The sequence below is a fragment of the Siniperca chuatsi genome, linkage group LG7, assembly GCF_020085105.1.
Source record: "Siniperca chuatsi isolate FFG_IHB_CAS linkage group LG7, ASM2008510v1, whole genome shotgun sequence".
In the NCBI taxonomy this organism is placed as follows: Eukaryota; Metazoa; Chordata; class Actinopteri; order Centrarchiformes; family Sinipercidae; genus Siniperca; species Siniperca chuatsi.
Window position 1 is genome coordinate 7534910 of NC_058048.1, and position 11327 is coordinate 7546236.

Genomic DNA, 11327 nt, shown 5'->3' on the forward strand with positions numbered 1-11327 from the left:
GAGCAGGTGAGCAACAGAAAATGAGTAGCAGGTGTGTCTGTCTCTGATTGGAAGTTCACCAGAGAACGTGCCCCACCAGCACACACACACACACACACACAGACAAACAAACACAAACAAACACAGGAGGGGAACCAACAGGGAACAAACAGACAGAGACACTAGGGATTGTACAGCTGTACCATGACACCTTAGGCTATAATAAATATGGACAGACAATTCCAGCTTCCCAACATTCTGTGAAATGAAGCCATCAAGAGGACAAAAATGGGAGAAGAGTCTGCACCATAGGTGTAGGGATTGGGGGGACTTGTATTTGTCCTGCCCCAAGCTGATTTGTGTAGGTAAGTTTTGTGGTGATTTACATGCATAAAAAGTCACCAGAATGCAGGAAATGGTTTATGTGGCAGGATAAACACTAGTCGGCTTTGTTATGACAGTCTGAATCATTGAACTGTTTTTCCCCCAAGTAAATCTGAGTTATGATGAAGCCAAAGTGTCTGCGTGTCTCTCGGTGTGTGTGTCAAAATTGTTTGCACATAGACATATGAGGGAGCAACCTAACAAACTGGCGACAAGGTGTTAAGTCTAAAAAACTTTTCCTCACTTTTGAACGTTGAATGTCGCATTGTGAGTGAAATTTGGGAGAGGAAAAACATCCACGCTAAGAAGACGTTGACAAGCTAGGCTTTGTGTTAGCTAGTTTCAGTACACTGCACAATGGGTAATGTATACTGAACGTTTTGAGCATTATTTCCTGGCTAATGAGATCAGGGATAAGAAAGTTACGGTGCTGCTTAGTGTGATGGGCCCAAAGACATATGGCTTACTGCGCAGTCTGAATGCCCCTGCGAAGCCTGGGGATATAGACTATAGATGCATTGTGGATGAATTCCAGGCCCATTTCGCTCCAAATCCTTGGGTGATAGTGGAGAGGTTGTGTGACGTGCAGCAACCGAGTGGTTCGCTCATGGTGAACGCTGTCTCTCCAAAACTCTGCAACAATAAATGCTGGCGATGTGGGAAAATATATCATACTGATGATGACTGCTGGTACAAGGATCAAGACTGTCATAACTGTTGGAAGAAAGGCCACATTGGGCGCATGTGTAAGAGTAAGCCTTAAAGAAGACCAGAGAGAGGGAAGACCGGAGTATAAAGGTAACTTAACCAAGTGTGGTGAGAGAGAAAAAAAGGGGAGAGTGCATTGAGTGGAGGCAAGTGATAATGGAAGTGATGAAACAAAATCTGACACAGACAAAGAACTGGGACTACACTTGTTGCAAAAAGGGACATTTCCACGCTTCTCTGTGTTTCCTATGGTAGATGGGGAAAAATATAGATGGAATTGGATAACAGAGCTGCTGTTTCTTTGATTTTATGGGGACAGTACGAAAGCCCTCTGAGACATGTGCTCTTGCAGTCTACTGGTATTGTAGTGAAAGCATACACAGGAGAGCCTCTCACACCAGAAGGGGTTATTAAAGTGCAAGTAAGTCTAAATAAACAGACTGCTGAGTTACCCTTGTGCAGTATGTAGTAAAAGTGAATGCACCACCACTGTGGAAGAGAATGGCTAAGAGCCATTAGGCTGAATTAGAAAGATTTAAAGGCTGTGTATGCAGTACAGCTGGAAGAGCAAGACAGCCTAGGGAGTGTGTAAAGAGGCATTCTGTTGTTTTCTCTAACAAGCTTGGCACAATGAAAGGGATTAAAGCCAGAGTGACTTAAACATGACTGCATACCCAAGTTCTGCCCACAACGTAATGTGCCCTATGCCCTTCAACCTAAAGTGGAGGCCAAACTGACACATCTTTCTGAGCTCGCAGTGATCTCATCAGTGGAGCACAGTGACTGGACCACACCCATGGTTCCAGTCAACAAGAAAGGTGCCACAGTGAGACTCTGTGGTGATTTCACAATCAACTGAGCTCTATGTGTGGACAGATACCCCATTCCACGTATTGACAACCTTTTTGATTCTCTAGCTGGAGGTCAGTGCTTCAGTAAGCTAGACACATGCTTACATGCAGATGGAAGTTGAAGAGGAATCAAGGAAGCTACTGACTATCTCCACAAAGAAAGGACTTTTCTGCTACAACTGCTGACCTTTTGGAATAGCATCAGCTATCAATTTTGTGGTACAGGATAAGTGTTTCTTTTTCCAGGAGTCAGTGGAGTATCTAGGTCACATCATAGATGCTGCGTGGCTCCACAAATCACCAGAGAAGGAACATGCTATCATGGAGGCTCCTGCAAGGATTCTCTTGTGTCGCTGAGTAAAGACACCGTCTTGACGTTCTCGACTTCACTTTGTTAGCTAAAACAAAACAACAGGCAAGGCAGCAAGCAGGCAGCATTTAACGTAACGTAACTGTAAAATTCTTCTTCTGCTGCAATACTGAATTTACTTTTTCTACTGCAAGCTAGGGACAATTCACACTCCTATCCATACAGCTCCACTTAGTGCTAAGGATAAAACACCACATATTCCCCTTAATAAGAAAACACATACAGAACCCAAGCATCCATGTCAGGCCACCAGTATGTTTCTCTGAGTCTCTGTTTTGTTCACATTATTCCCTGGTGTGTGTCGTGAGCCAGGGACTTAACTTTGGCTGGAGACACATAGAGGCACATAGAGTCTGTGTGTGCCACGTACCATGCAGTCGCCGTGTAGAAAGAGTTCATATTGAAGTTTGAAGAATGGCTTTAAGGTTGGAACAAGGAGTTTAGCTGACATATGCCATGCTGAGGTGAGTAGCTCCCGCAGTTTAGTCGATACAGGACAGGAAATGCATTCAGCCTTAAACTCAGCATCAGTAACAGCTGACAGTGCAGAGGTAAGTGCTACTTCCACATCGTCCTCCAAGCTAGACTCTGAGCTTGGCAATGGGAGTTGAGATAAGCAGTCCACAGTTGGCATGTACATCACAGTTGAATGACAGCAGTCTAAACGACCACCTGGTTATCTGCATGCCTGCTCTCCCCTGACCTTTTGAGGCAAGCAGAGTGGTCAGAGGGCTGTGATCAGTACGTAATGTGAACTGTCTCCCCCATAAGTAGGTTCTCCACTTTTCAGTTGCCCACATGCACCTCAAGGCCTCCTTTTCTACAGTAGAGTAGTTTCTTAACACCTGGGTGAGCATGCGTGATGCAAAAGCTACGGTTCTCTCTGAGCCATCTGCATGTATTTGAGTGAGGACCGCACCCAGTCCATAATCATATGCGTCCGTTGTGACAACAGGGGGCAGCTCTGGGTTAAACAGGGAGAGTGCAAGGCTATTCACTATGAGCCCTTTAACAGTGTCAAAGCTCCTCTGAGCCTCAGGCGTCCATGTGAACATATCAGATCCGTGGAGAAGTGCTCACAGGGGCTCGACAACAGCAGCATAGTCCAGTGATGTCATCGAGGTAACACTGGACCACCGACATGCCTTTGAGAATGGATGACATCATCCGCTGGAAACAGCTGGGCCCGGATGCCAACCCAAACGGCACCCTCTTGAAGCAGAACAGACCATCACCCGTGTTTAACAATGTACAGGTCTGTGTCAGTGCAGCAGTCACCAAATGCTACAGTAGCTTTTGGTAGCCACATCTGTTGCATGTTTTCCCTTGTGTTGTCTATGAAGGTGAGTGTGGCTTACGTTTACCTCTATTAAACCTGCTGTGCTGCTGCAGTCCTTTCACTGCATGCACAGTGCTGTCCGCTGCTCCGGTGCATATGGCTTTAACCTCCGCCACTGCAGATTCAATCTGGTATGCTATCGTCATAGCTTTGGGTAGGGTCAGCTACCTCCAGTAGTAAGTGCTCCCTAGTGCACGTTGAATTTGTCTTTTCAACGAATTTGTATCAAATCGTCTCCTCTTTCATTGTCCCAAATTGACATGTTGTAGTTCTTTTAAAGCAGCCACAAACTGGTCTATCGTCTCGACTAGGTGCTGGTCACGTTGTCTGAAGCGGTAGCTACAACATTCACTTTCGGTGTAAAAAAACTCTGAATGGACTCCAACGCCGTGTCGTAATTATCATCAGCGACATATCATGGACAAGTTCTGAGGGGCCTCTTCAGTTGTGACGGCATCCCTCATGTTCTTGTGTGTGACAATGGCCCTCAGTTCTGTTCTGAAGAATTCGCTGTATTCCTGAAGTGTAACGGTGTTAAACACATCCACTCGGCACCGTACCATGCTGCTACCAATGAGTTGGTCGAACACTTTGTGCAGACCTTCAAACATGCCTTAAAATCTTCCAGAGGCACTGCACATGTGCAACAGCAGATTGACATGTTCCTGTTAACTTACCATAACACCCTCCATGACACATCCAAGGAACCACCAGCTATGTTGTTCCTGAAGCGCAAGCTGCGCTCTCAGCTGGACCTCCTTAAGCCCAGTATAGCTGGAGCAGTACACCAGTCCCAGGATGCCCCCCAAAAACGGCGCCAAAAACACTCCAAGGCCAAACACTTTGATGTTGGAGAGCCTGTCCTTGTTCGTGACTACCAAAAGGGGGAAAAGTGGACAGAAGGTGTTGTAGCACAAACTGGACCAGTGTCATACAAGGTAAAGGTAGGAGCACAAGTATGGAAACGCCATGTGTACCAGATGTTGGCACGTTCAGAGCCAGCACACCAGGAGAGTGCAGGCTCTGCAGTGCATCCTCCCCCCAGCCTCCCTGTGTTACCCCAACCTAGTGCCAGTGGTACTAAACCTCATCCTAGTACTTCACCTCACCCTGAAAAGAATGGAAATCTGGTTCCTTTGACTGAAAACACACACATCTAAAACACACCACTCCACTGAAGCCAATGTGTCCACGTGTCTCATGGTGTGTGTGTCAAAATTGTTTGCACACATAAACCTTAAACTAAATAGTTAGTTAATTGAAACAACTGACTTTAGCTTACAAGGTAACTGTGTATTATTAGGTATTAGAAAGCCAACACATCCTGAAATTTCTTGTATTCATTATAGGGGTAAACATGTCATACAGCAATAAACACATTTTGTTTGCTTTTGGGAACTTTCATTTACTCTAGGCTATTAATGATGATAATAATTATCATAATGAATACTTATACTCGCTTTTGTGGTTCTTGTCTTTCCATTGTAGCAGATGAACGGGATGGCTGTGTCGCACATAGCATCTGATCAGAATCCAGTGGATGCTATATTAACACAGACGAAGGGTCCCTTGTTGATATTGGGTTTGCTATAGTACCAATTCTTGAACTCAGCCTCTCAGACTTCATCATCATCATCATCCCATAACAGCCTGACCATCTCTTCCTCGCTGTTTATGGTAACCAGGTCTGTGTCCTTCTCCCTGCAGTAACTCTGGGCTTCAGTCCAGTTCTTTGCATCTTTACCAATTTAGTCAAGTTGAGGAAAGCATGAGGGGAGGACGTAGAGTCCTGTGATCATTAAAACACCATTCAGTTTCATGATATGGTTGCATTTAGTGAATTCATTTGTTAAAGCATCTTTTTTTTAAATAATACATCTGTATTAATATACACATTTATCTAAATGAATAAATATGTATATAAGAATATATTTATGTGGCATATGGCAAAGCTACAATAAGAGATACGGAGCAGTCCATATTTGGACAGCGATAGTTGTTTTTGGCTTAGTACTCCAGCTCGTAGGATTTTAAATGAAACAATGGCTATGATGTTAAAGTGCTGACTCTGTAGCTTTAATGTGAGGATGTTTACATTCATATCTTATGAACTGCTTCCGAACTGTAGCCCTGTTCAACAAGTCAGCAACAAAGTTAGCAACAAAATACATCATTTGTAACTAGCCCCCAGAAAGACATATTTTCTGATCTAACAGAAGAAGAAGGGTGGATAGACTGGCATATGTACAGTGAAGTGGGCAGTGAAGGTCAGGCAACTGCAGGGCTGATGAGGGGGTGGGAGGGGAAGGTCAGTTGACTGGGACTGAAGGGAAAGGGGTTATTACAGGGCAGGAGGGAGTGGCTGGATGTGGGAGTGAGGTGACTGGGACAGGAGGAAAAGTCAGAGGGCATCTGGTAGACAGGAAGAGAAGAAAACAATGGCAATGAATGGGTTTGAGGAAGTGGGAATATGGCTGGAGGGAGGAATAGAGAGGCAGAATGTGATAGCGCCTAGAGAGTCTGTCCATAAGAATCAAACAGTCAGTTACAAGGAACAACCCTCGCGGAGCCCTTCACCCAGTGACAATGTGCATGACTACCTGCACTCTCTCCTTCTTGCTCTGGTTATACAAGAACCAGATGACTCATAGCAGTGTCCCCAACACCCCTAATTACTGCAAAACACATGTAGAATTATAGGCAAACTCCTACCAAGATCAGAATCAGAATCAGTTTTATTGCAAAGTAGGTTTACACATACAAGGAATTTGCTTTGGTATTTTGGTACAAAACAATAAATATGGTAGAAATATATAATAAACATAAAGCAAGTACTGCAGGTCAAGAATCATAAATATAAAATTAACATTAAGATAATAAAGAATATGTGCAATGTGTGACTGTTATTTAAATTACAGTTTGCGCAAAACATTTACATGGAAATGTGCAAAAGTTTACAGTATGAGTATACTCATACTATATACTGTATTGGGGGGGGGTATGAGAGTCAGTGTCAGTGGGGGTCCCGGGCCTTGTTGTGTGACTCCCCTGTCGACAAGTTGTTGATGAGGCAAGCAGACGGAAAGAAACTGTTTTTGTGGCATGAGGTTTTGGTCATGGACCACTGGACCACAGCCTCCTGCTCGCCTCAGGGTCCTGGAGGCATACAGGTCCTGGAGGGAAGTGACATTGCAGCCAGGATTGGATTCAATGATGGCAGTGTAGAAGTGCACCATCATTGTCTTTGGCAGGTTGAATTTCTTCAGCTGCCGCAGGAAGTACATCCTCTGCTGGGCTTTCTTGGTGAGGGAGCTGATGTTCAGCTCCCACTTGAGGTCCTGGGTGATGATGGTGCCCAGGAAGTGGAAGGACTCCACAGTGTCGACAGGGGAGTCACACAGGGTGATGGAGATGGGTGGGGCTAGGCTCTTTCTGAAATCCACAACCATCTCCACTGTCTTGAGAGCGTTGAGCTCCAAGTTGTTCTGGCTGCACCAGGTCACCAGGTGGTCAATCTCCCACCTGAGATGAGCTCAGTGAGGGTGGTGTCGTCATAAATACATTAGCAGGAGTTGACTGTTTCAGTAATCATGTTTCACAGAGAAAGTCCAGATTTGAGTAATAAATTAATCAAGGTATCAGTCAATATTATACTGATACTGATACTATGATTCTGATACTGATACTATATTAATATACTAAAAATGGTGTTTGTTCTGGAAAAATAACGGTATTTTGTTTTTACAAGATAAAGGATTGGCTTGCTTGAAAAAAACATATAAGTATTCCGTCACCATTATCCGTCATTCATCCATCACTTTTGCACATCCACTTTTTCTTATTCAAGGACGTGGGAAGCTGGGGCCTTTAAGCATGCATTGGGCCAAAGACAGAGTACACCCAAGATAGATCTATTCCCTTACACACTCACATACAGTGAGTCTCCATGAGTGACCTAATGAGGACACAGTTTTAGATAAAACACTGACTTTGACAGACCCCAAGCCTGACTGTCTATGACTGATATGACTTTGTATTCTATAGACCTAACTGAAAAAGCTGCAGACTATAAAATAAGATGGATGATGAATTCATATTACATATGGTTGAAACTCTTGTTTGTGCATGCAGCAAATGAGATTTTCAACCAGAGGTCATGGAGCCAGCTTAGCCACATATGTTGGCCAAAGTATTTTTATTTATCCAGAGATCAACGCAATGGTAACTGCAATAGACACAAACACATAAACTGAAAGATTGTGACCACATATAGATGATTTACCAGATAATATTAATAATAATAAAAACATACAACCGTATGCCTGAGTTGGACTGAATCTAACATAGGGTGCTGTAGGTAGTGAAGTCTACAATGCAACAGATGTTCCAATGTCTGCATTTATAGATTTGTATTTCAACATGTGGCTGTGCTGATATCACAAGTGGATGTGTCTTTACTAACAGTTAAACTTTCCAAGTAAAATTAAAAAATGATTAGGTTACAAAGTTGGGATTTATTTGCCATTTAAACATGCTGAATAAAAAATAAAAAATACTAGTAAAAATCAAGGTCAACGATGGGCTACAGGTGTACGTGTAGACGTGTGTTTACAGATAGTGGCTAGGCTGCAAAGGGAATGAATCTGTGCTAGGGCAAAGGCTGGATTAGCAATCTGTTAAAGTGGGCAACAGCCCTGGGGCCCAGATTTGAGTGGCCCCCAAAAATCTCCGGTTCACTGTTGCAATTGGTTTGTAGAAATTTGATTAACTGTAACTTTGTTTAGGAACATAGGAGAAGAATCACCACACCAACACTAAAACACAGTATCAACTGACTTGATAAGGGTTCTGCTTTAGTACCTAATCTTTAGGCCCTGACTCATAGAGGGGCCCTGTGTCAAAATCTAGGGACAATTAATTTATCTGATATTATGCTATTTGTGCTTACATGATGCATATGTAATTGAATAAACACACAGCAAAACTGGGGCCAGTAATAATGTAAACAATGCACAGAGAATAGGAAGAAAGGGCTGTTAAGAGGGGCCCTCAAGCAGGTTAATCAAGCCATGAGAAGGACCCAGCATATACCATTTCTCAAATAATTTTCATAGCCAGAAATACACGTTTAGTCTCTGTTATCTAACTCATTTGTATTGAATTATACTGTTTTTAGTTCTTTTAAAGTTCAATTGTAAGCTAAGTAAAAAATTGTAAACACTTTGAAACTGATTCAGTAAAAACATGGTGCTAATAAATTAAACTTGCAGTGGTGGAGGCAGGGCCAGATTAACCCACCAGAGGGCGCCAGGGAGACACTCATAAAACGAGTATGGGGCCTGTTGGATGAACGAATATATGAATCCTTACTTTGTGCCATCTACTTAATTTCAATGAAAACACAGTTTGGGTGAGGAGTAATTACTATACAACAAACAATACCAAAAAAAAAGGAATAATGTATATATAATAACAGTTGTCTGTCATCAGTGGTTTAGTGATGTAACTGTTCAACAATAGTACATAATTATAATAATAGTACATACATTTACATAATTGTCTCAAGTCAGCTGTTTCTGTTATGCATATCATGTAAATAACCTGGTTTCTTTTGTGCTTTCATCATTACCTTTTTTTTCATTTCACAAACACCTATGGTACTTATCATGAGTATATCAAAAACATTCACTCTTCCAGCCTACCCTATGTGTGGTATGGCATAGATAGTAATATTGTGACATTACGTTTGAGTATGATTCTTAAGTATTTGCACTTAGTTATTTCCAGCAGATGTAGATTATATGTGACATTTTCATGCAGTGCATGTGTATGTTCAATTCTAATTTTTTTTGCAGGCAATTGTGAATTAAATTCATTTTTATTGTATTGTATTGTATTGTTGCTTTTACCTTAGTGGAGCCTTATGCTAGTCTTATTCGAGTGTTTTGTTGCAGTGTTGTGTGCATGTTTGCTTGGAGGACGAAACCCCCCCTGCAGGAAGAGGAGGAGGAGGAGGATCACCCTGCTTCAGGAATAACCTGCAGGCTGCTGGAACCAGGTAAACGCTTGCTTTTACCGTCTTGGACACGTATGAATTAATGAGGATCTCACTGAACAGAAATTAAAACACAGTGAAACATGATACATTGAGTTAATATTTTATTAATATAAATTTTTATAATTATTATTTTAACTAATATAGTGATGATTGTTGTGTACAACCTTGCTTTTCTCAGTACCCAGCCTTAGCCTGCAGCCTCATATTTAAGAAAGCCAGCAAAAGCCCCACCTTCCAGCTAGAGCTTCCAGGGAGCTGACTGCAGCCCCAGCCTCTGAATGAATATCTTGAATATAATATTGCTTTGTTTATGCTGAAAAATATTTGATGTTTTCTGTCTACAACCTTGCCTTTCACAGTACCTCAGTACCAGTGCAGGTCCAGTCACAGCCTACAGCCTACAGCCTCTGCGAGCCATCTGCAGCCACACATCAGCCAGCCTCTTTACCAGACCTCACACGCTCCTTCCACTTTCAGCCTCTGACTGCAGCCTCTGATGCCCAGCCTCATACGCAGCCACAGCCTACAGTCTTTGATAGTCAACTTCATCTTCCACCTGCAGCTACTGTCTGTAAGTTGACATTCAATGACAAGTGTATCTGTAATAAACAGTTAAGATGAAAAACATTGATACCTTAAATATGTGATTTTACTTGTTTTACTTATTGGTGCTGTGTACAACTTTGTTTTCGTAGTACTTCACTACCAGCCTCTGCCTACAGCATTCAGAATCCAGCCTCAGCAGCTATCACCTGTCAACTGGAGCCACCTGCAGCTTCTGATAGCCAGCCAGTGCAGCCACAACATACAACTATGTCAGCCAACCACAGCAAAACCCTGCATGCAGGTCCAGTTAGCCAACTGCAACCCCACCTGCTCCAGCCTTCGCCTATAGCATCTGACAGCTACCTGCTTCCCCAGCCGTTGCCAACAGTTTTGGGCACCAATCTGCAGCCACTACCTGTAAATTGCAGCCTCTGGCTTTGCCTGTAGTTTCTAGCAGGAGGCTTCAGCCTAATCATTTGTCTGACTTTTTAGGTATAGGTCTCAGCTTTATGCCTCCACATGCAAGATTCAAAAAAGCAGCTCCAGGACTGGCACTCTCCAACAGCCAGCAGCCAACTGAAATAAAAATAAAAATGTATGTTTCACTCAAGAGTTCCATTTTGTTTTTGGAAAAATGTGTTTTAAAATTTGAATTAAAAGGAAGCAGGCCACTTAAACATGTTACATTTTTCCTTGATGCAAATGGGAATGAATAGTTAAGTATTGTACGTCATTAATGATCTTTTCCTGATCAGATATGCCATCATGGACAATTTCTTTTTCTACTTCAGCAAAAACAACATGCTCATACATATACAACACTTGATATGACATACATGTAGGCCTACATTTTAAAATATAAACTAAAGTTCTCAATGAATGGTGGTGTATTTCTAACCAGGCAGTAAAAACAGCATGTACATTTTTAAATTAACTTGTACATGAAATTATTTTAACTGACGAAGAATAACAGTTGTTCACAGTGAGGTCTCCATTACAAGTAAAAGTCCTGCATTGAAAACCTTCCTTCATGTAGTAAAAGTGCATAAGTTTTATCAGCAAAATGTACTTGAAGTATCAAAAGTAAAAGTA

At 42.4% G+C, this 11327-nt stretch overlaps 1 protein-coding gene across 2 annotated transcripts; it reads left to right on the plus strand.

Annotated features, from left to right (window-relative positions):
• The first annotated feature begins 84 nt into the window (after positions 1–84).
• LOC122878480 lies at positions 85–10584 on the plus strand. Of its 2 annotated transcripts, none has more exons than XR_006378495.1 (4): positions 85–344; positions 5120–5316; positions 9586–9689; positions 10049–10125. XR_006378495.1 is itself a non-coding variant. In XM_044201286.1 (4 exons), the coding sequence occupies exons 1-4, from the start codon at positions 3434–3436 to the stop codon at positions 10582–10584; spliced, it is 630 nt and encodes a 209-aa protein (XP_044057221.1). In that variant the 5' UTR covers positions 3246–3433. The 2 variants fall into 2 exon arrangements, 1 of the variants encoding a protein (XP_044057221.1); XM_044201286.1 differs by lacking the exons at positions 85–344; positions 5120–5316 and adding exons at positions 3246–3547; positions 10385–10584 and having other exon boundaries at positions 10049–10260.
• Positions 10585–11327: the final 743 nt, after the last annotated feature.

Excerpts from the sequence above, each read along its gene's own strand:
- LOC122878480 (XM_044201286.1), top strand. The coding sequence starts at position 3,434 with ATGCCTTTGAGAATGGATGACATCATCCGCTGGAAACAGCTGGGCCCG. Across the intron at positions 3,548-9,585 it reads CCGTGTTTAACAATGTACAG|TGTTGTGTGCATGTTTGCTT; the intron begins GTCTGTGTCAGT and ends GTTTTGTTGCAG. Across the intron at positions 9,690-10,048 it reads CTGCAGGCTGCTGGAACCAG|TACCTCAGTACCAGTGCAGG; the intron begins GTAAACGCTTGC and ends TGCCTTTCACAG.